Source organism: Phodopus roborovskii, unplaced genomic scaffold, assembly GCF_943737965.1.
Source record: "Phodopus roborovskii unplaced genomic scaffold, PHOROB, whole genome shotgun sequence".
Taxonomy (NCBI): domain Eukaryota; kingdom Metazoa; phylum Chordata; class Mammalia; order Rodentia; family Cricetidae; genus Phodopus; species Phodopus roborovskii.
Genome location: NW_026126447.1, coordinates 33,629,514 through 33,654,785, shown reverse-complemented (window position 1 = coordinate 33,654,785; position 25,272 = coordinate 33,629,514). Strand labels below are relative to the sequence as shown.

Below are 25,272 nucleotides of genomic sequence, written 5' to 3'. Positions count from 1 at the left end.
GAAACCCTGTTTCAAAACAGCAAAACCAACAACCAACAAAAAAGCCAAGCCATGGGTGCTGGGGAGAGATCCCTGGCAGAGGACCTGGGTGTGGTTCCCAGCAGCCACGTGGTAGTGCAAACCAAACACATTTCCAGTCCCAGGGGATCCCATGTTTCTTATGACATCCTAAGGCATCAGGTACATATGTGATACAAATACAAATGTGGGCAAAACACCCACTCAAATGAAATAATCTTAAAAATTATCTTTAAAACCTAGAAATGTTAAACTGAACTGTAAAATTAAGAGACTAGACTTTGGTCAACCTAGGCATAAACACCAGGGTTAGACAGCCGAGTCAGTGGAGACACATTCATGTAACTCTAGCATTCCAGGAAGTCAAGCAAGGGACTACAATTCCAGCCAGCCTGAGCCAGACCACCACTGCTTTTCCTCTAGACAGGATCTCTCTGTGTAGACATGGTGGTTCTGGAACTCACTATGTGGGTCAGGTCAGCCTCAAGCTCACAGATCTGCCTGACTCTGTATTCTTAGTGCTGGGATTAAAGGTATGCAGTGCCACACCTGGCATCCAAGTTTTGACTTTGAAGCAATTTTTAAAATTTATGTTCTGTCATGTTGTGATGTGGGGTACACTTTCATGCCATCTTCATCAATTTTTTGTGTGGAAATGAGGGATCAACTTGCCAGAGTTGCCACTTTCCTTCCACCTTGTAATACCAAAGGAGCAAAACCCTAGCTCAAGAAAAAACAAAACAAAACAAAACAAAAAAAAAAAAAAAAAAAACTATGAGAAAAAAAGAAAGAAAAACATGAATTCATAGACAAACAACATTTGAGGTGAAGACAACCTAGCCTTCGAACCAAAAATCAGTCTCTAATCAGCTCATCAGGGGAGAGAGAAATGAGAAGTCTGTTTAATGTCCCCAGTGGGAAGTGGCTGGGCTGGGCTAGCTGGATTGGGTCTCCTCATATTGGTGAGGGACTTACCAGATGCAGACTCTGGTGACTGGTCTCCTAGTTCCTGCAAGCTCAGCAGGTGACTCCAAGAGTTCAAGTGTCTCCTCTGGCTCCTCTGAGGCTTTTATTCACCCAAGTGAGCTTGGTCAGTTTACAGTCTTATTCTCCAACCACAGGCTGCCAAGTCATCAAATTGCTCGAGACTCCACCTATTTAGTACTAATCAGGATTAAGTATATAAGATTGGCTTGATTGATCAGACTCAGGACCATCTGAACAGAGGCTAGACAGGGAGAGAGGCGAGAACCCACTCCTGAACTCCCTGCGGAACAGTTTCCTTCCTTTTTCTTTCTTTGCTTCTTCACTAAATATCTGCTTCGAATCAGGAAATTTTATGTATCCCAGGTTGAGTTAGAATTTTCTAAGTTTCATAAGATAGGCAGGAACTTACAGCATGTCCTCTGTGTCTCCACAACGCTGCTGTTACAGGAGTGAGACTGAAAGCCCACTTTACTTACAGGTATTTTTTGTCACACACTGTCATATATAATGTTGGGACTCAAAACTGGAGAGCAACTGTGGATTGGGATGTCCAGGGTTGTAAGCCTCTGAAGGTGGGAATTGTGGCACAAAGGCGGGAGAGAGCAAGCAACATAGGGAGGCATGCTGTCCATGAGTCCATGGTGATGGCCATCAGTAGCCTTTGACTTTTCACTGTGTATTCTAGAGCCCAGTCTAGGCAGTCTAGAGCCCAGCCAGCATCCCCGGTCCTCTCATCTTTAACAGAATCATCCAAGACACAGGGAAATGTTACAGGCTTACAATCCCAGATACTCAGGAGTCTGAAACTGCAGAGTGATAAATTCAGGGCCTGTGTATAGTGACCTCATAACCAAGCCTATCATTTAGAAAGACCCTGCCTCAAAAGCCAGAAGATGCTGGACAGAATGGCACACATCTTTAATCCCAGAGCAATGGAGCTTAGAAGCTCCCTGTGTGGTCAAAATGAGCCTGGACTATGGCAGGTGGTCATGGTCTATGCCTGTAATGCCAGCACTCAGGATGGAGAGGTTGGTGGATCTCTGTGATTTCCAGCCAGCCTGATGTACAGAGTGAGTTCCAGGACATTCTCCAAAAGCCGAGAAACCTGGTCTCAAAAAACAAACGGAACAAAACAACAAAGTAACCCCAGCCCGGTCTAGATGGTCTTTTCCAGTCAGCCCTTGCTAGAAGGGAGACACTGACAATGACAGTAGCCAAGGCGAGGCAGGGTGGGGTGGACACGCCTTTAATTCCAGCCCTTGGGATGCAGAGCCACAGGCATCTCTGAGTTGTAGGACAGCCTGGTCTACACAGAGAGAGAGAGTTCCAGGATACTTTGGACTACACAGAGAAACCTCTCTCAAAAGATAAAAGCAAAATGAAGCAAGCAAACAAAACCAACGCCACTTTTTTGTTTATTTTTTCAAGGCAGGGTTTCTCTGTGGCTTTGGAGCTTGACCTGGAACTTCCTCTGTAGGTCAGGCTGCACTCCACCTCAGAGACATCTGCCTGTACCTGCCTCCCAGTGCTGGGATTAAAGACGTGTGCCACCACCACCTTAAAAATAGCAGAGCATCAACTTTTTCTATTTGGTTTTTTGAGACCTGGTTTTTCTATAACTTTAGAACCTGTCCTGACACTCACTCTGTAGACCAGGCTGGCCTTGAACTCACAGAGATTCACCTGCCTCTGCCTCTCAAGTGCTAGGATTAAAGGTGTGTGCTACCACCACCCAGCTCAAAAATTTTAATACCTAGAGAGCTAGGCCATATTGAGCACACTCACCTGGTCTATAAGATATCCTAGGTGAAATATGAAACTGCAAAAGGTAAAAGGAATTTAAGTTTGGAGGCAAGTTCTACATAGGGAGTTCCAGGAGGCCAAAGCTGGGTGTTGAAATCCTGCCCCCAGTAAAGCCAAAGGAAACATAAAAGGAAGTAGGGTGACTTGTACTTTCAATCCCAGTGAGGCAGAGGCAGAGGCAGAAGGATCTCTGTGAGTTCAGGCTCTGTAGTCTCACGAGGCAGCCAGCCTGGTCTCCATAGTGAGTGCCTGAAAAGGCGGAGCTACAAGACAGTCTGTGTCAAAAAAGAAGAGAACTATGACTGTATTCTTTTCCTTCCTTCCTTTCTTCCTTCCTTCTTTCATTCCTTCCTTTTCCTTTCTTTTTTCCTTTCTTCTTTCTTTGTTTCTCTTTTTTGTTGTTATTTCTTGTTTTGTTTTTAGAGATTCAGTTTAAATAGTACTGGCTGTCCTAGAACTCTCTCTGTAGACTAGGATGGTCTCAACTCAAACATACTGTATGGCTTTCTCTTCCTGTGGAGTGCTGGGATTAAAAGCATGTGCCACCACCTGACTTTTTGTTTTGACACAGTGTCTTTCTAAGTAGCTCTTGCTATCCTAAAACTCACTATGTTGATTAGGGTGGCCTTAAACTCACTGAGATATTCCTGCCTCTTCTCCCAAGTGCTGGGATTAAAGCTATGCACCACCACACCCAGCAAAGAAGTCTGTCTAATTTAGATTAACTCACTCTAGAGAGGTTGAGACAGGAGGATTGCATAATTGACCCCAAGTCTGGTCTAAATAGTAAAGGCCAATCTAGGCTAGCCAGCAAGATTCTACCTGAAAACAAAACAACCCCCCAAAAGCCCCATATAGTGCTTGTTGTCCTCCTCTATTCCAGGGTTTTGGATGCAGAGATAGGAAGATTTCAGTGAGTATGAGGATAGCAACTTGGTGACACCGTGTCTCAAAGACAAAAATATAGAAAAAAGAAAGAAGGTAGGAAAGAAAGAAAGAAAGAAAGAAAACAGCTTTTTTCATGGGGAGGGCCACCTGGGACTTCAAGTATATGTCCCCACATGTTGTTCTTGTCATGGTGGGGATAACTGAGGTTTTTCTGCATGTTAGTTACACATTCTACCTATTGGGGCTTCAACACAGACCCTGGTTCCAATGTATTTTGAGATCATGATTTCTTGGTACCCATCTTCACTGATTAGCAATCACAATATCTTCCCATTCTCCACTGACACAACATCACTGTATCTTAAAAGTGATGGCTAGGTCAATGACCAAGACAGACCTCAGAGAGTGACCATATAGCTTCTCAAGAAGTCAAAATTGCAATCCCAGAAATGTTTTCCGTGTATGGTTGAGCAAGACATGTCTTATAAGATAAGAATCTTTTGCCTGTATGTACATCCCTTTAGGATGTCAAATCTTGGATGTACAGAAGGTTATTAGCTCCCATGTGGGTGCTGAGAATTGAGCCCAGGTAATCTGGGTGAGCAGTTAGTGTTCTTTAACTGCTGAGCCATCTTTCCAGCACACTAAGTGACGATTACAACTTAAATTAACCCATTCCTATTCATCTATGTGTTGCTCCAAGGCTATGGCATTTGCCTCCCTTTCATGTCCTGTCTCTTTTCTGTCTGTCTGGCAACTCCTTTGACTTTATCCTCATTCTTCCCAGAATTCTCTCTGCCCCCTAAATACAGTCTAGCAGCCAATCAGCATTTTGTTACCAATGAGAGCAATACGTATTTCCAGTGTACCAAGATTGTTCCACTGCTCCCTGGGCACACCACAACATTCCAGCTTGGCCTACATGAGGAGGTCAGAGGAGAAGTTTGGGAGTCAGCCCTCCCCTTCTACTCTGTGGGTCCCCAGGAATAAACTTAGGGTACCAAGATTGCAGCCAGGTCACTTTAGAATTGTGTCAAGCTCTGCCAACAAAATGGTTCATAACACAGCAATAAGAGGTGAAATGTTTCTAAAATTCCCCGTTGTTATCTGCTTATCCAGGGAAGTAAGGTACAAGGACTAGGTTTAGGGACTCATTAGCACACTAAGGACAGTTCATATTAGAAGGTCTTTCATGGGAGGGAGTTTTCTTTTTTTATTTATTTATTTATTTATTTATTTATTTATTTTGTAGCTTGTCCTGTAACAAGCTCTTATATACCAGGCTGAACTCAAACTCACAGGGAACTCCTGCCTCTGCCTCCTGAGTGCTGGGATTAAAGGGATGCACTACCATCTTCTGGCTATATTATTGTTCTTAAGGGATATCAATTTTTTTTAGAACAGGACAAGGACTTTTGTCCCTCTCTTGGAGGCTGTTATGTGCCTGAAGGTTGCCAGTCAGAATTAGGGAGTTCTGAAAACCAGGACACACAGACACAGTGGAATGGAGTCTCATCACCCAGGAAATGGAGGAAAGAAGGTCTGGAGTTCAAGGCTGTTTTGTCATTATTTTGCTTCTGCCATCTCTGATGGGCCCACAGTGCTCCTGCTGTGAGATTCTGAATTGCAGTCATCTGGCACTCTGGAAACCTTCCTAAGGTAGCAAGTCTGCATTACTCAGCTGAGGTTGACAACTTCAGGCAACCAGCAGCCACATGAACAAATGTAAGAGAAGGCTAGCAGTAAGGAAGAAGGAAGGCATTGTCAGAATGGCTTCTCTTTACTTTGATTTCACAGCCAGATATTGGGGTAGGATGATTACTGAGGATTCCAAGTCTGCTCAGGCTACACAACAAGTTCCAGGTAGGCACAGTCTCTGAAAATTTTAGGCAAAGACTGTGTCCAGGAATTGGAACTGAATTCCTGGTGGCAACAGGGAAGCCCAGACTGGTTTGCACATTACCTGGAATAGCTGGGAAATCCTTGTACTCTCCCTATGCTGGGAATCTTCAAGAAGGTCTTCAGTGGTGACTTTGCTCCACCAGACATGAAAAAGTGTGTCACCAAGACCATTCCTCAGTTCCCCCATCTCCATCTCAATTGTGTCCAGAATCTCTATATGAATGACATCTACTCTATAAAAGGCAACTTGAAAACATTGCTAAGGTAAGATGGGGAGCAGCTGTCCAGACCATGACAAAACCTTTCTCTGTGCTCTACAGATAGGGGGCCCTCCATACCAGGTACAAGGGACCCAACAGGGCTGGAGACTCCCTGTGAAGGGGTGGCAGCCTGAGTCTGTCTCTGTGTGGGAAAGGCTGTGTGTGGTGTGTATGTGGGAGGGGGGCAGGTTTGGTAGGGGCTGAGTAGCTGGGGAGTACCTTGTACTGGCTTGTGTGGCAGAGGCTGGTGTGAAGCAGTGTGAAGAGGCATCAAGTGTGCTGCTGATACAGCTGTCCAGAGCTCTATAGAGACACGCCAAGGATGTAACCAGGTCTTGATTGGTTTGTGTGTGCGCTGTAGCCCTGAGGTGACCACCTGTACTGGGAGTGGCAGTGTGCATGTTCTGAAGCAGTCCCACTGTCAAAGCAAAATAAGAAATCAGATGAAGCACCATTAAATTCCTTCTACAGAGCCAGCATGACTGTAATCGCATACCAGGTCAAGAGAGAAGAACAAATAATTGAATATCCCTGATGGACATGGATCCACGTCCATCAGTACAGTATTTGCAAACACAATACAGGCATCCATAAAGAAATTATGCACCATAAACATTTATCTCTGAAATGAAGAAAAGGTTCAAAGTACACGTGCCACTATATGTTAAATAAATAAATAAATAAATAAATAAATAAATAAATAAATAACCGAGCAAACAAACAAACTGTTTCTGAATTATATTTTTGTGTTTGGTTGGGTTTTTGTTTTGTTTTGTTTTGTTTTTATCAGACAGGATTGCTCCGTAGCTCTGGATCTTCTCCTGCAACTAGCTCTGTTTCCTTTTGCCCTAAATTCATAGAGATCTCCACCTGCCTATACAACAGGATTGCTGTGATTAAAGGCACGTGGCACCACATTCTAGCTAAACTGTTTTCATTTTACTATTTTTGTTGATATTGATTTGTTGTTTCTTTTGTTTTGCATTGTTTTGTTAACCGAATTTTCTTTTCTTTTTTGTTTTGTTTTCTTGAGACTGGGTTTCTCTGTATTGCCTTGGAGGTTACCCTGGAACTTGGTTTGTACTGCAGGCTGGCCTCATAAGCACAGGGATCAGCCTGCCTCTGTCTCCCAAGGGCTGATGTTAAAGGCATGAGTGGTCAACACACAGCTAAGACAACAGCATACATATATACATCCCAAACTGTCTCAGCTTCCTATCTTGCCTCTGCCTCTAGATTTCTGAGTATAACTATAGGCAGGTATAGATACTTGTTTTTGTTTAGTTCCTTTGTTTTTAAAAATTTTTTTATCTTGTATGTGCATTGGTGTTTGCATGTACATCTGTGTGAACGTGTCATAAGTACTTGAATGTGAATTACAATCAGATGTAAGCTGCCATGTAGGTTCTGGGAATTGAACCCAGGACCTCTGGAAGAGCAGCCAGTACTCTTGCCCACTGAGCCATCACTCTAGCCCCTTTGGTTTATATACACAGAAATAGTCTTTTAAAATGGCCACATGCCTTGATAAAAGTCTAGAAAGTTAGGGAGACAGGGAACAGTCTTCAACACAATAAAAGGTCCCGATAAGAAATCCCCAGCCCGTGTCATGTTAAATGGAGAGAAACTTGAAGCAATCCCAGTGAAGTCAGGGAGTAGATGACGATGGCCAGTATCACCACTCCTTTTCAATGCTGTGCTTGAAGCTCTAGCTGGAGCATTAAGGCAAGAGAAGGAAAATAAAGGGAATAGAAAAAGAAGTTAAACTATCCCTATCCAGGTGTTTTCCAAAGATTCATTTCATTTTATTTTGCGAGTGTGAGTGTTTGCCTGTATTCATAAAATGCATGTAATGTCAGAGCAGTTCAGACCACAGGAGCCATTGCCAATGACCACATTTGCATCCCAGAAATTGGAAGTAAGACTTACTGCTGTAAGCAACCACGTGCTTTGGACCAAGGACTGGTAGGAATGAAGCTGGGACTTAACTGCAAGTCCTATGTACAAAGGTGCTATGCAAGCTGCTAGGGAGAAATGCAATTGAAAGGATGTGAAGCCTATGGGCCACTATGATAAGGCAAGATATGTCAAGATATACCCATGGTGTAACAATGACACTCGTATTTCAGGAGTGACAAACAGACACCTAATGGGACTTGTAGCCTTCTCCATAGGATGGAATTTATGTGTGGTAGTAGAAAGCTAGGCAAATCCCTGAGGCTGGTGAGGTTATGGACCCAATACTAGAGGAGAACCCAATACTGCCCCATTTCCTTTCCAGGATAAGTCCACAGGTTCTCTAAGAACCTAAGCGTGTATCCATAGATAAGTGGAGCTCTAAACCTGTCCATACCAAAAAAACATTTTTGTTTGTTTGTTTGAAGTAGAGGGTGTCCATAACAGAAATCCATAATGATGAAAAAGGAAAGAAGAAATAGCAATGGGTGCCCATGCCCAATTAATACATCTAGATAACTGACCTACACCTAAGGCTCAGGGAACATGCAGGAAGAGAGAGCAGAGAGACTCCTAGAGCCAGAGGACCATAATGACAATGTGAGGTAGTGTCTTCTATAAATGACAGAGAGCAGAACCCAACACTAACGCCTTGGTCACTGAAATAAGACCTGCACAGTGACAAGAGCAGCAGAACACCTAACTTGGATGGGAAAAATCTCACAAGGCCTCAGCCAAGAATAAAGAAATACAGGGATTAAAGAGTTACCAAAAGGGAGAATCAGGCACCTGGAATGAGCTGACTGATTGCTTACCCACCCAGTGATCTTCCCTAAACTTGGGTACATGAGCAACACTAAAGGAAGGTGGCAGGATGTATTTATAGGTGTGTGTGTGTGTTTGTGTGTTGTGTGTAATTACTGCAGAAGAAGTCTGAAAACGGAGATTAATGAGCGCCAAGAGAGTCATTGGAGGAGGGAGAATATGGGATGTAAATGGCATCAGTAACTTTTCTGAACAGTGGTTCTTAAAACAAATGGATAGGCCATCCTTTGGTGGCATAAGCTTTAAGCCCAGCACTCAGGGAGCAGAATCAGGTGGATGTCTGTGAGTTTGAGGCCAGCCTAGTCTAGAGAGCTACTTCCAGGACAGCCTCCAAAGCAATACAAGAAAAAAAAAAAAAAAAACCCTCTCTCGAAAAATATAATAAAAAAATAGGACTGGCCAACAAGATGACTCAGCATGTAATGATTCATGCTAATATGGTGATGTGAGACTGCTTTCCAGGGTAAACTTAATGGAAGAGGGAAATCCAAGACCAAGAATTTAAGAATTTTTTTTGGGTTATTTTCCTTTTTTGCCTTCATTCCTTCCTTTTCTTTTTTTCCTTCATACCTCTTTCCTTCCTTCTTCCTGTCTCTCTGTTTCCTCTTATTTACTGGGTTTTTTTTTTTTTTCTTTTTTGTTTGACAGGTTCTTAATATGTAGCTTTTTGAGACCGCTGGAACACACAGAGTACTACAGGCTGGCCTTGAACTCAGACATTTGGCTGACTCTGCCTCTCAATTACTGAGATTAAAGGCTTGGATTAAAGGTGTGCACCAACTTTCTCAGGACCATTTAATTTGTAATTGAATCATTTTTCCTGATTTTCCTCAAGGAGCCTTGATGTAACACTTGCTCCTTCTTAGCATTTATTCCTTCCTTCCTTCCTTCGTTCCTTCCTTCCTTCCTTCCTTCCATCCTTCCTTCCTTCCTTCCTTCCTTCCTTTCTTAGCTTGAGGGCCCTGGTGCTTTTTACACTGGGGTGAAACCTATTTATAGGCAGGAGTGACATCAAACTCTGGTACTACAGCCCTCTCCCCCTGACTGCAGAGGTGACAGTCATGCACATGTGCCCAGCAGATGTCACTTTTAGACTGATTCAAACTTGTGTAGCCCTGGGTAGCCTTGGATTAACAGACATCCATCTGCCTTAATCTCCAGAGTCCAGGGATTAACGGTATGCACAACTCTGTTAAGCTTCTACAGCTAACTAGAATGGCTGGCTCTGAATTGTGATTCTTCAGGCCATCTTGATGAAATCATAAATAATAAATACATCAGCACAGCAAAAACAATTACTGCAATTAACTAATGGTGTGTGGCCATTGGTCATGGGGCACATGGGGAGGTCAGAGGAAACCTTCTGCAGTCTGATACCCAGGATTCCAGACATCAACTCAGATCTTCAGGCTAGGAGCAAGTGCCTTAGTCATGGAGCCTTCTTGGGGTTGCTGAGCAAGGGATTGTTTCTAAGAGACCATGTGAGGCACTGAGGTTTCCTATGTATTCTTCAAGAAAAGCACCACTGTTTTCTGTTTGGAATTGGATGTTGTTGTTTACAGTTTCTCACTGTGTGGATCAGGTTGGCCTGAAACCACAGAAATCCTGCCACCACAGCTTCTGGAGTGCAGAATGACACAGGTGTATTAACACAGTTTACTGTTTTTGTTTGATTTGCATCTCATCTTGCTTTGCTATTGGTTTTCACTTTGAGATAAAGTGTCCATCTTACTCTTGATGATTCTGAAGTCCTGGATCAAGTCATGAAGCCAAGTAAGCTTCTTGCTATGGAGGACTCCAGGTTCCTGACACCTACCTCAGCTCTTTCTCATCTGGAACACATTCATGTGGTTGTTTTTTATTTTTGTTGTTTGGAGACAAAAGCTAATGTTGTAGCCATTGGTTACCCAAAATCTCACTGCATACTCAAATACCCACCCACAATAATACACACACATAGACTAGAACTTTACATACTAAAGTACATACATACAAACATGTGCCTGTAGATGCATATATAAGTCAGTCTATCCACAGATAGAATACTGACTTTAGATTTTAGTGTTTTTGTTGTTACCAGATAGGTCAGATGTAATCAATCTGCTGTAGAAAAAAAAAAAAAAAAATCTGTCATCTACAGGATTAAGTGGGTGGACCAATCAGCTAGGAGTTGGTTTTTTTTTTTTTTTCTTTCTTTCTTTCTTTCTTTTTTTTTTTTTTTTTTTTTTTTTTTTTTTTTTGTAGAGGGTGGGGCTACAGGCAAGGTGTATAAAATGAGGAGAGGAGGCCAGGTAGAACCACTCAGAGTCCTGTAGCTTGTAGTCACTTCCTAGCTATGCTGAGGAGTCCTGGAGCCTGAAGTCTCTGCTTGGCCCTGCTGGCAATAGGATTCTGGACCCCCTGTTGATATCAGGTAAGTCACTCTGCTCCTTCAGGAGACCTACTGACTGAACGCTGGTCTAGCCTTTCACCAACTAAACCACATTTACAGATAATGGCTTTAAAATTCATAGGACACAACTTAATAGTTTTTACATGTGGTGTTGTTTGGCTTTATTGGGAAATGATTATTACATAGTCATTTACATGTTAGTTTATTTGGCTCTTTTGAGCTTTTAGAGACAGGTAATAATTGGCAAGGCTTTGTCCGGAATTCTAGGCTCATTATGGAATGGAGTTAGCATGTATCCTCTAGTAATATATTCCCCTTGTAATGTGCCAAGAAAATTTAAAATCTATTGTGGTCTATTGTGCTCTAGACCACACAAAACTACAAGAAAATCGTGGTCTTTGTCCTTGTAACATCTGTACACTTGGCTTCTCATCTAAGATCATAATTATTTTTTTCTTTGAGACAGGATTTCTCTGTAGCTTTTGAGACCATCCTGGAACTCATTCTGTAGACCAGGTTGATCTCAAGTTCACAGAGATCCTCCTGCCTCTGCCTCCCAAGTGCTGGGATTAAAGGTGTGAGCAAACACAGCCAGGCCTCAGATCTCCATTTTACGGGAGCTCTCATTCGATATCATGGCTGGCTAGTTTTGTTGGAAATGCAAGACCAGGTCTTGCATTTCAGACATTGTTTGATTAGATGGTCAGATGGACATGGATTTAAAGACCTTCTACCACATTCACAGAATGAGTATAATAAACCCAGCACCTCCACAAGATTCTCCTCACTCCTTCCCAGGAGGGATCAGATTGGTGAAAGCATAACAAGGGTGGGGTGGGTGTGTGACGTCACCAACTTATTTTCTTTTGCACCTGGAAAGAAGGTAAGGGTCTTTTCCTGTAACAAGAGTCTGATCAGGTGAACAAGGAGGAGCTAATGGGCCCCCCCAGACTGATAGCCAGGAAACCAGCACTGGACCAACTCAGAAACCCTGAACATGGGTCTCAGTTAGAAAGCCAGGGCAGTCTAAGGGACCTGGGACAGTGAAACCAGGATGTATCCCTGGTGCACAAAGGGACTTTGGGAATACATTCCCCATGGAGAGATACTCCCTTAACCTAGTGGCAGGAGGGAGGGCCTAGTCCCTACTCCAAAAGACCTGACAGATTTAAATGACCCCTCCAGGAAGGCATCACCCTCTCTATGGAGTTGGGAGGGATGGGATGGGAGTGTGGTGGTGCTTGTGGGTGTTGGGGGAGCATGGGAGGGAGGAGGGTAAGGAAGAAGCAACAGGGAAATAGGATGCATATTTAAAATAAGAAAAAAAGAGTCTAGTCTGTCTGAATGCTTGTGCTTACTTCAAAATAGAAGAGCAGGGGTAGGTATCTGGTGGGATAGTGATGAATGTGTGCTGAGTGGGGGCTGTAAGAGACTCCTATGCAGAGAGTAATGGAAGTTGGGCTTTGATACCAGCCGATGATATACACTAAAGCACACTGAGTTCTCCCTTATTGCCAGAACAATAAGTCTGACCCTCTGATTCCTGCCTTGTGTGAAAAGTGAGAATTCACAAAACATTAGCTGAAAATCATGTCTCCTAAATGCTTCACCAGGTTCTTTCTGACGGAAGATCTACCAGGATGAGCATCTACAACCCACCCACACTCCAGCAGCTGGCAGTAGAGAACCTGCTGTGCAACCAGACCTCAACCATCTCTACTCTGGAGTACCTGCCCATTAACCTCTTCCCACCAGTGTTCAAGAAGGCCATCACCGGTAGATGCATGGAGCTACTGAAGGCAATGGTGGCAGCCTGGCCCTTTTCCTACCTCCCGGTGGGGGCTCTGATGAAGACAGCCAATGTGGATATGTTGCAAGCTGTTCTGGATGGTGTAGATATTCTTCAGGCACAGAAGGATCGACCCAGGTAAGCAAGGCCCAAGAAGACTAGAAGGGGAGTGGCTGGGCTATATAGATGAGATGCATGTGAGGTCATGGAGAATGTGGTCAAAGTGGACAGAGGCTTCTGGTGTCACCCCCTTGGAGGTCTGTAGAACTTCTATTCATGTTGAGGGTTCATATGATGACAGTCAGGAGTGGAAGAGAGCTCAGAGAAAAGGAAGCCATAGTGGGATGAGCTTTCCCTGGCTCTCCTACAGATACCAGTCTAGAGTAATTGAAGGAAAGGTCTCCAGATGAAGTTCAGGCAGAGTTCTCGCCTGCCAGGTGAGAGGGGCTGTGCTGGAAGTAAAGGTAGAGAGGTTGGACAGAGGCTGTCTCTGAGGCAGTTCCAGGTTTATTTTCTAAAATTCCAACTTTCTCCTCACAGAGGGTGGAAGCTTCGAGTACTTGACTTGAGGAATGTGAACCAGGATTTCTGGGATGTATGGGCCAGCAGAGAGGACTGGTTCTGCTCAACAGAGACTGAAAGTGAGGAGCAAGGAGGAAATAAACTGAGGCGGGATTTGAAGGTGGTCACTGACCTTAGCCTCAGGTTCCACCTGACAGAGCACCAGACGTGCTTGCTGCAGTGGGCCCAGCAGAGGAAAGACTCTGTGCAGCTGTGCTGCATGAAGATGAAGATCTGTGCCTTCCCTGTGGAGATTATCAAGGAGATCTTGGAAATTTTCCCACCTGAGGATATAGAGGAACTGGAGTTATTCACCAACCACATTCTGACCTTCCTGGCTCACATTGCACCTAGCCTTGGCTATATGACAAAACTTTGCAAATTCCGTCTAACTCACATCTTCTTGAACACAGACAGGGTCCTAAATATGTTGGCAGATACAGAGGAGACGTGTACTCTGCAAGTTTTCTCTCAGTTCTCCAAACTCAATTCTCTGGAGCATTTCTCCATGGATGGCATCCACCTTCAGCCTGACCACATGCAACAGCTGTTCGGGTAAGGAATGATGGAGAGCTGTTTCTACTGTGACAGCAAAACTTTTCCCTTTACTTCAAGCATTAGTGGGCCGGGCCCTGAGGTGTTCCAGCCACTGTGGATTTAACTGTGATGGAATCATCACAGTAGCTAAGTGTGGACTTGTGTCCTTCTTAAATGAGGTCACGTAGTTCAATGACCATTCATTTAGCAGAGTCTGTGCTGGGGCAGGAGATGGTTAGAGAGCTGGCTTGAAAGCAGCTCCTTTGGGTGGGTCAGACATGGTAGTGGGCTCTGGATAGTCCTGCTTGAGATCCTGGCTATGCCAATGGGAAGGAAACAGGACAGAGTAGGAGGCCTCGAACTGGGATGTGCCCACAGCTGCACAGGGTCCTAAGGAGCTCTGTACTCAGATATCTCCCAGCAGGGGCCACCTTATCCTCCTGCTGGAGCCCTCTCTCAGCCTCTAAGTCTCTCTGCAGAGGAGGACTATATGAGCACAGCTTTGGAATTAGTAGATGGAAAATGGTTGATGCTGGGAAGAGGGACCATCAGTTTCAAGGGTGGGACACTGAAATGAGGGATGGAGGCAGTGACTGATAAGAGGACATCAATGAGCTGTGCAGGACACGTGACAACATGCTGCCAGAACCTTTCTGTGATGGTCAAGGTTGGTCAAGGAGCTGGCTGGGAATGTGTGGTCTGAGACCATCCAACCTTATGTATATGCCCCGGGAGGCAACTGTATGAACTGGGACAAACAGATTGTTTCCCAAGGGCTGACCTTCAGTATAAGGCTAGACTGACTTAGCATATGTGGGCCCCTGTGTCTCAGTGTCAGCCTTTTTAGTGCCTTCTAGCACTTTGCACTAATTTCCTTTTCTTTCCCTAGATGCCTGAAGACCCCACTGAAGTTCTTGTCTATCTCTCTCTGCCCGCTCCCCCAGTCAGGCTTCAAACACTTGTCACAGTGTCAGGCGCTCTGTCAATTGAAACACCTGAAACTCAGTGGTGTAGTGTTGTCCAGGTTCTGTGTCCCACATCTCCGAGTTGTCCTTGAGAATGTGGCAGACACTTTGCAGAACCTGGAGTTAGTGAACTGCGTGATGGAGGACTCTGACCTCAGTGCCCTCTTGCCTGCCCTGAGCCGGTGCTCACAGCTGACCACCGTGAATTTCTATGACAACGACCTCTCCACTGCTGTACTGAAGAAGCTTGTGCAAAGCATGGCCGGTTTAAGCAACTTGACTGCAGAGTTCTACCCAGCCTCTCTGGAGTGCTATGACCCCCTGGGTCGTGTCCTAGTGGAGCAATTTACCCAACTCTGTCTTGAGCTCCTGGATATACTCTTTGCCAAAAGGCAGCCCAAGAAAATAGTCTTTGCTACAGGCACCTGCCTTCAATGCTGTAAGCGCTCTGTTTATGACATGGAGACCAGACTTTGTGACTGTGGGCAGTAGATAGGAAAAGATTGCTTCTGCATACAGAGAAATGAAAGTCTAGGTGTTGGATCTGATCGTGGGGTTCCAGAACACTCTGTTTCAGATACCGTGTGATATACTGGAAACAAGAGTGGTCAGGGGATCCACACTGCAGGGACCGACTTGATTTGATGTGTAACGAGATCATGGTGATAGCTGACTGGTGGAATCAGAAAGGCAATTTCACATTTCTGACTGTGCCTCTGTCAGAACAGGATCACCACCGTCTTGCCGGTATGGGACAGCTGTAAACATATGGTCAGACTAGGAACCTGGATGTTCTTCCATTGAGTCCTCAGGCATTAATCTCAGCTTTAGGTCACAGTCAAGGTTCTGTGACCAACCACAGGAAGTACCATCAAGGACATTATGGTCCAAGGCTTGCCAACATCAGAATGAACTGAAGTCATTTATGTCATTGGCTTCCCCAGAAAACTTCCCATGGGATGACTGCTCGCTGGATTGTTTGTACAGAAGTGTGAAACTGAACACAGCAGTGTACACCTGATCTCCTTTGAAGATAGTTTTGGAGAAACACAGGTGATTGCATCCCAGGGTAGTCACACAGGAGGAGCTGGGCCCACCTTTAAGATGACTGAAGCCACAGCCCTTTCTAGAGACCTGATTGACCTGAGACCTGGTTGTTAACTCTTTGGTTGTGAGCTCTGTCTTTATTTGCCGAGAGAGTAGCCAAGCCAGCTATTTCATTGTATCAGTTAGCAATAAGATAATTTTTAGGACTCTGTATTTTCATTGGTCTTTATCAATAAAACCAGTCCTCCTTTCTCACATGTCATTGTGATGCCTGCTAACTTCACACACTCTATTAACTCTGAAGGACACTTGATTATCCCACTTTGGACAGAACCATCCCTGGGGTGCCATGTGCCAGCAGTAGGGAGGCAGTTACACATTGATTTCTATGACCTTGAGTTCTGGGATAGCCAGGACTACATGGAAAAATCCTGTGTCAAAAAAAAATTAAAAATTTAAAATTACACAAGATCTTCTGAGTCTGACTGCCTGAGGAGGGAGTTACCTTTAACATTAGAATGCATTTTTCTAGATTCTGTTTTCTTATATCAATGTTATTATTCATATATTACTGTGACTTTTGTATAGCCAGATGTTCTCTGTGTATCCCTGCGTGTGTTGAATATCTTATTTTAGGTAGTAAATGGGTCAAGCTTTGGTGGCACACACCTGTAATCCCAATACTCAGGAGGCAGAGGCAGGCAGATCTCTTTGAGTGGGAGGATAGCCTGGTCTACAGAGCTATTTCCGGGACAGTCTCCAAAGCATCATTACCGAGAAACCTGTTACCAAAAAAAAAAAAAAAAAAAAAAAAAAAAAAAGTACAAAGAAGCACTGTGTGTTTACCCACCTCATAACCAAGGCCTTGGTGTCCCTGTCTTCTCATTCTGTGAATCTCAGACCCTAGATTAAGAGGGGCCTGTAGAGATGGCTCAGTGGTTAAGAGTACTAGCTGCTCTTCCAAAGCCCTGAGTACAATACCCAGTAATCACTTGTCTAACAACCATCTGTGATAATATTGGGTGCCTTCTTCTGACAATCTGGGATGCATGTACACAGAACTGTGTACGCATAAAAAATAATAAATCTTTTAAAAACTTTTTTAAAATCCACAATTGTTTATCTGTTCTTGATTTAATTTTGTTAAGTGAAAGCTATCCCGAAATTTGTCCATTTCCTTGAATTTCGAATTTTATGGTGTACAGGTTTTCAAAGTATGACCTGAAAATTCTCTGGATTTCTTCAGTGTCCATAGTTATGTCCCACCTCTTCTCTGATTTTGATGACTTGCAAGTTCTATCTCTGCTTTTAGTTTAGTTTGGATAAAGTCTTGTCTATCTTGTTGATTTTCTCAAAGAACCAACTCTTTGTTACATTGGTTCTTTGTATTATTTTCCTAGTTTCTACTTTATTGATTTATGTCCTCAAACCAATTATTTCCTGGCTTCTACTCCTCTAGGGTGAATTTTCTTCTTTTTTTCTAAGGCTTTCAGTTGTGCTGTTAATTCTCTAATGTGACTATCCTCTGTTTTCTTCATATGGTCACTTAGTGCAATGAGCTTCCCTCATAACACTGCTTTCTCAATTACTTCTAGGAAATCTTTAATTTTTTTCTTAATTCTTCCTTGACCCAGGAATGGTGCAATTATACATTGTTCAGTAAGTTTGTAGGGTTTCTGCAATTTATGTTGTTGTTGAATTCCAATTTAAAGTATGGTGGTCTGATAAGATACGGGGGCTATTTTTTTTTTTTTTTTGTATGTGTTGAGGTTTGTTTTGTTGCCTAGTATGTGGTCGATTTTAAAGAAGGTTCCATGTGCAGCTGAGAAGAAGGTATATTCTTTTGTGTTTGGGTGGAATGTTCTATAGATATCTGTTATACCCAATTGTGACATAACTTCTGTTAGTTCTTTTGTTTTTTTGTTAAGTTTCAGTCTGTAGGTCCTGTCTAGTGGTGTGAATGTGGTGTTGAAGTCTCCCATTATGAGTGTGTGAATCTTTATGTGAATTTTGAGTTTTAGTAATGTTTCTTTTATGAATGGGGTACTTTTGTATTTGGGGCAAAAGTGTTCAGAATTGAGAGTTGGTACTGATGGATTTCTCCTGTGGTGAATATGAAATGACCTTCTTCATCTCTTTTGATTAATTTTGGTTTGAAGTCTAACTTGTTAGATATTAGGATAGCTACACCTGCTTGCTTCTTGGGTCCATTTGATTGGAAGCTCTTTTCTCAACACTTTACCCTGAGGTGGTATCTGTCTTTGAAGCTTAGATGTGTTTCTTGTAGCAGCAGAAGAATGGATTCTGTCTTTGTATCTGTTCTGTTAGCCCGTGTCTTTTTATTGGTATATTAAGACCATTAATATTGAAGGAAAGTAAGGACCATTAATTGTTCATTTTTTGTTTGTTTCAGATTTGTTGTTGATGGTGGTGGTGTGAGTATATTTTCCTTGATTTTTCTTTTGGATTCTGGTAAAGCAGGATTATCTATTGCCTATGTCTTTGTGAGTGTCGTTAACTTCCTTGGGTTGGAGTTTTCCTTCCAAACTTTCTGTGGGGCTGGATTTATGGATATGTATTGTGAAAATCTGGCTTTGTCATTGCATACCTTATTTTCTACATATACAGTGATTGAAACTTTTTCAGGGTATAGTAGCCTGAGATGGCATCCATGGACTCTTAGTATTTGTAAAATCTAACCAGGCCTTCAGGCCTTCAGAGTTTCCATGGAGAAATCAGGTATACTTTTGATAAGTCTGCCTTTATATATTACCTGGCCTTTTTCCTTCGATGATCTTAATATTCTTTCTTTATTCTGTATGTTAGGTGTTTGATTATTATGTGGTGAGGTGAGAGGACTGCATGTCCTTCTTCAGATTGGGACAGTTTTCTTCAATGATTTTGTTGAATATTTTTTTCTGCACTTTTGAGCTGGGCTTCTTTGCCTTCTTCTATGTCTATTATTCTTAGGTTTGGTCTTTTCACGGTGCCCCACATTTCCTGGATGTTTTGTGTTAAGGATTTGTTGAACTTAACAATTTCTTTGGTCTATGAATCTATTTCTTCTAGTTTATCTTCAGTGCCTAAGATTCTGTCTTCAATCTCTTGTATTCTGTTGGTTATGCTTGCATCTGTAGTTCCTGATCATTTACCCAGTTTTTTTTTTATTCCAGCATTCCCTTAGTTTGTGTTTTCTTTATTGTCTCTATTTCAGTTTTCAGGTCTTGGAACTGTTTGGATTGTTTCCTTCATCTGTTTGATTGTTTTTTCTTGGCTTTCCTTACTTTCTTTAAGAGATTTGTTCATTTCTTGTATTTTTGCTTGGTCTTTTCCTTTATTTATTCCAAAATTTTGTTTTTCTTTCATTTCCTTTTTTTCCTCCTCCTCCTCCTCCTTCTTCTTCAAGATTTATTTATTTACTATGTATACAGTGTTCTGCCTATAGGCCAGAAGAGGGCACCAGATCTCATTATACATTGTTGTTGTTTACCATGTGGTTGTTGAGAATTGACCTCAGTATCTCTGGAAGAGCAGCCAGTGCTCTTAACTGTTGAGCCATCTCTCTAGCCCTTAACTCAGCTTTTTTAAAATTGTGCTTTGAGATGGGCAGAAAAGGAACAGGGTTCAGTTGGGGACGCCTAAGGTCATGTCTTCAGCAAGTCTGTCCAGTGTTCCTTTTCTAATCCTCTTCCTCCTCAGCGTCCACATGACACAGCTTGATCAGACTTCCCCAAAGCTGAGGCTTCTTACAGCTAGGACAGTGGGCTTCTAGTGGCAGAAGCTGCTCAGGCTCTTCCTGCAGGAACTCTTCTGCCAGGCAGATAATGTGGGCTTTTAGAGGACAACCAGGGTGGGGACAGCACAGGGGGCCCTCTTCATCCTGCAGCTTATGAGCACACAATATGCAGCTGGCCTTGGAACCTAGATCCTGCTGGCGCTTGCTGTCAGTCTCACTTGCAGTGAGTTGCTTCAGGACCAAGCCCAATGGCAATGGGCATTTGTGGTGATGGTGCTAGAGAAAGTTCTTGGTGAAGTCAGGTCTCAGACAGCACAGTGTTAGAGAGTGGCGCACTTACAAAGGAGCTGGGAGGGAGCATGTGTGCCAACACGCGCAGGTGGAAGGCAAAGGAAGCCTTCTTGCACAGGCGCCGGCCCCATGTGAGTCAGGCAGCAGTGTGAGGCTTAAGGATACTGCCAGGCCCATTCAAAACAAAGGGTGGCCACAGAGGGAAAACCGAGCAGGATCAGCACCATAACCCTGGGACCTCTCCCACTGGTCCCCCAGGAGCCACCTTTTTTGTGCTGGCATTGTGTTGCTGAACAGGATTGACAGTGAATCCCTTTTAAACACAGCACGGCTGGGCAGTAGAGCAGGTAGACACCAAAGAAGCCCTCCTGTCTCGCAGTATGTCCCATCCGAGTTTCTGGGTTGGAGGTCTGAAATGAGGGGTAGTTTCTGGGACCTTGGTCCTGGAAAGGGCTGGGTAGCCAGGACTGCAAAAAGTTTGTTTAGGAAAAAGCACTCGAGGATGATCTTGCAGAACCCTGGAAACCCAGCAGCTCGGCTTGGTGCGCCCTTCTTCCATTCCTTTAAGGGATTTTTCTCATATCATCTTGAGGACCTCTGTCATTTTTATGAAGTTATTTTTTAAGTCGTTTTCTTCTGCTTCATCTGCTTTGGTGTGTTCAGGTCTAGTTGCTGTAGAGTCCCTAGATTCTGGTGGTGTCATTCTGGCCTTTCTATTGGTGGGTGTTTTCTTGTATTGGCATCTTCCCATTGCTTCTTCCAGTGGGTGCAGTTGGAGTCTCTCTCTCTACCCTGCTTTCTCTGTGGGTGTAGGTGGGTCAGGAGTTTGATGTCTATAACTCTCCAGCAGAGGGAGAGTGATGGAACCCAAAGACCAGGTAAGCGCGGGCTCAAAGTGGTCCTGGGTGGATAGGCCAGTCCAGTATGCTCAGTTCCAAGGAGTTGGAAGGGTTGTTGGACCCCCCCACTCTGGCCCAAAACTTAACCAGAGCAGTGGGCCCAGCTGGACCAAGGGTGAGGTGAAAGCAGGCTCTGGGTAGTGTATGAACCAGAGTACCAGGACTGAACCACTCAGGCCAAGGTTATAGTGGGGAGCAAGATGCAGAGCTAACCCAGGAAGTTCCCAGGGAAGGATGTGGGGGGATTTGGCCTGTACTGGTCCGAGACTCATCTCAGGCAGAGGGCAAGGCAGTCTCCCATGGATAGGTGTGTCCAGTATGCTCAGTGCCAACCCAGGAAGTTCCAAGGAAGTGGAGGGGGTACTGGACCTGTACTCTGGACCAACAGTGAAAATCAGCTTTTTATTAACAGTGAGAGCAATACATATTTCCAGTGTACCAAGACTGTTCTACAGTTCACTGGGCTCTAAGCATCCTTACATACAGAAAGAGTTGACAGACTGGCTGGTGTCAGTTCCCATACCAGATTCATTAGAACAACAGAAGCAGCCCCACATTCTCCTGATTCAGTTCCCAAGTGCTACTGGAAATACAAATATTCAAGCATCCATGACCAATATGGATTACTCATCTCTTCCTTCTGAAAGACTTTAGTTTGCAGAGCAAGGAGATACAGGAAGAAAAATAGTTCTTACAAGCAGAATATAGAAAGTCACAAAAACTGGACGTTGACATGGGTGGAAAGATCAGGAATTATGAGAACAAGAAAGGTTACTATGGTGATGTGGCTAATGGTTATATGCTAGGCTGATTTTGTAAAGCAGGGCTAGTTACTGACTCATCAAATCTTTGTGGAATACCTGAAGGCTCTAAATGTACAGCCAAGAGAAAGCCAGAGTATGAAAGACTTTGGTTTGCAAAAAAAAAGAGAGATAAAAAGTTTCTCACAGGTCTTGGCCCACAACAAGGAAATAGGCCCACCCTGGAACAAATGGTTCCAGAGGACCAGTCCTGCCTGAGTCACACCTGGCCAATGGACAGTCTGGGGACTTTCCAAGTCATTCTGTGGTTTTTCCTTTGAAGAAGAACAGGTCAAACCTGGGTGATCTCTCAAACATGAGATCATACTTTGTAATCAATCACCTTGTGCAGCACGCATGTGCCTTTTCTCTATAAAAAGAGCCTAAACCCTTTGAGGGGTGTGCAGCTATCCCGGAGATTGGTGACAAGTGTACCAAGTGTACAGAGGTTACAAGGACAAAGACCACGATTTTCTTGTAGTTTTGTGGGGTCTAGAGGACAATAGACCACAATAGATTTTAAATTTTCTTGGCACTTTACAAGGGGAATATATTACTAGAGGATACCTGCTAACTCCATTCCATAATGAGCCTAGAATTCCCGACAAAGCCTTGCCAATTTTTACCTGTCTCTAAAAGCTCAAAAGAGCCAAATAAACTAACATGTAAATGACTATGTAATAATCATTTCCCAATAAAGCCAAACAATACCACATGTAAAAACTATTAAGTTGTGTCCTATGAATTTTAAAGCCATTATATGTAAATGTGGTTTAGTTGGTGAAAGGCTAGACCAGCATTCAGTAGGTCTCCTGGAGGAGCAGAGTGACTTACCTGATATCAACAGGGGGTCCAGAACTCCTATTGCCAGCAGGGCCAAGCAGAGACTTCAGGCTCCAGGACTCCTCAGCATAGCTAGGAAGTGACCACAAGCTACAGGACTCTGAGAGGTTCTACCTAGCCTCCTCTCCTCATTTTATACACCTTGCCTGTAGCCCCACCCTCTACAAAAAAAAAAAAAAAAAAAAAAAAGAAAGAAAGAAAGAAAGAAAGAAAGAAAAAACCAAAAAAAAAAAAAAAAAAAAAAAAAAAAAAAACCAACTCCTAGCTGATTGGTCCACCCACTTAATCCTGTAGATGATGGATTTTTTTTTTCTACAGCAGTAGAAACAAACACTAAAACAACAAAACAACAAAAACACTAAAATCAAAAGTCAGTATTCTATCTGTGGATAGACTGACTTATATATGCATCTACAGGCACATGTTTGTATGTATGTACTTGAGTATGTAAAGTTCTAGTCTATGTGTGTGTATTATTGTGGGTGGGTATTTGAGTATGCAGTGAGATTTTGGGTAACCAATGGCTACAACATTAGCTTTTGTCTCCAAACAACAGAAATAAAAAACAACCACGTGAATATGTTCCAGATGAGAAAGAGCTGAGGTAGGTGTCAGGAACCTGGAGTCCTCCATAGCAAGAAGCTTACTTGGCTTCATGACTTGATCCAGGACTTCAGAATCATCAAGAGTAAGATGGACACTTTATCTCAAAGTGAAAACCAATAGCAAAGCAAGATGAGATGCAAATCAAACAAAAACAGTAAACTGTGTTAATACACCTGTGTCATTCTGAACTCCAGAAGCTGTGGTGGGAGGATTTCTGAGGTTTCAGGCCAACCTGATCCACACAGTGAGAAACTGTAAACAACAACATCCAATTCCAAACAGAAAACAGTGGTGCTTTTCTTGAAGAATACACAGGAAACCTCAGTGCCTCACATGGTCTCTTAGAAACAATCCCTTGCTCAGCAACCCCAAGAAGGCTCCATGACTATGACACTTGCTCCTAGCCAGAAGATCTGAGTTGATGTCTGGAATCCTGGGAATCAGACTGCAGAAGGTTTCCTCTGACCTCCCCATGTGCCCCATGACCAATGGCCACACACCATTAGTTAATGGTGCAGTAATTGTTTTTGCTGTGCTGATGTATTTATTATTTATGATTTCATCAAGATGGCCTGAAGAATCACAATTAAGAGCCAGCCATTCTAGTTAGCTGTAGAAGCTGAACAGAGTTGTGCATACTGTTAATCCCTGGACTCTGGAGATTAAGGCAGATGGATGTCTGTTAATCTAAGGCTACCCAGGGCTACACAAGTTTGAATCAGTCTAAAAGTGACATCTGCTGGGTACATGTGCATGACTGTCACCTCTGCAGTCAGGGGGAGAGGGCTGTAGTACCAGAGTTTGATGTCACTCCTGCCTATAAATAGGTTTCACCCCAGTGTAAAAAGCACCAGGGCCCTCAAGCTAAGAAAGGAAGGATTTTCCTCCTTGAGGAAAATCAGGAAAAATGATTCAATTACAAATTAAATGGTCCTGAGAAAGTTGGTGCACACCTTTAATCCAAGCCTTTAATCTCAGTAATTGAGAGGCAGAGGCAGGCAGGCAAATCTCTGAGTTCAAGGCCAGCCTGTATTACTCAGTGAGTTCGAGTGGTCTCAGAAAGCTACATATTAAGAACCTGTCAAACAAACAAAGAAAAAAAAAAAAAAAAAACCAAACAACCAAAAAAAAAAAAAAAAAAAACCCAGTAAATAAGAGGAAACAGAGAGACAGGAAGAAGAAAGGAAAGAGGTATGAAGGAAAAAAAGAAAAGGAAGGAATGAAGGCAAAAAAGGAAAATAACCCAAATAAAATTCTTAAATTCTTGGTCTTGGATTTCCCTCTTCCATTATGTGTACCCTGGAAAGCAGTCTCACATCACCATATTAGCATGAATCATTACATGCTAAGTCATCTTGTTGGCCAGTCCTATTTTTTATTATATTTTTCGAGAGAGGGTTTTTTTTTTTTTTTTTTCTTGTATTGCTTTGGAGGCTGTCCTGGAAGTAGCTCTCTAGACTAGGCTGGCCTCAAACTCACAGACATCTACCTGCTTCTGTTCCCTGAGTTCTGGGCTTAAAGCTTATGCCACTAAAGGATGGCCTATCCATTTGTTTTAAGAACCACTGTTCAGAATTTTACAGAAAAGGTACTGATACCATTTACATCCCATATTCTCCCTCCTCCAATGACTCTCTTGGCCCTCATTAATTCTCCATTTCCAGACTTCTTCTGCAGTAATTACACACAAAACACACACACACACACACACACACACACACACACACACACACACACACCTATAAATACATCCTGCCACCTTCCTTTAGTGTTGCTCATGTACCCAAGTTTAGGGAAGATCACTGGGTGGGTAAGCAATCAGTCAGCTCATTCCAGGTGCCTGATTCTCCCTTTTGGTAACTCTTTAATCCCTGTATTTCTTTATTCTTGGCTGAGGCCTTGTGAGATTTTTCCCATCCAAGTTAGGTGTTCTGCTGCCCTTGTCACTGTGCAGGTCTTGTTTCAGTGACAAAGGCGTTAGTGTTGGGTTCTGCACTCTGTCATTTATAGAAGACACTACCTCACATTGTCATCATGGTCCTCTGGCTCTAGGAGTCTCTCTGCTCTCTCTTCCTGCATGTTCCCTGAGCCTTAGGTGTAGGTCAGTTATCTAGATGTATTAATTGGGCATGGGCACCCATTGCTATTTCTTCTTTCCTTTTTCATC

General features: G+C 43.3%; 1 protein-coding gene and 1 pseudogene across 1 annotated transcript; one reads left to right on the top strand and one right to left on the bottom strand.

The window, feature by feature from the left end:
• Positions 1–12,671: 12,671 nt before the first annotated feature.
• Positions 12,672–15,375, top strand: LOC127224821 (PRAME family member 12). The gene is made up of 3 exons (XM_051187982.1): positions 12,672–12,958; positions 13,361–13,936; positions 14,808–15,375. The coding sequence occupies exons 1-3, from the start codon at positions 12,672–12,674 to the stop codon at positions 15,373–15,375; spliced, it is 1,431 nt and encodes a 476-aa protein (XP_051043939.1).
• A 4,199-nt stretch (positions 15,376–19,574) lies between these two features.
• On the bottom strand, positions 19,575–20,346 carry LOC127224865 (structure-specific endonuclease subunit SLX1-like; annotated as a pseudogene).
• Positions 20,347–25,272: the final 4,926 nt, after the last annotated feature.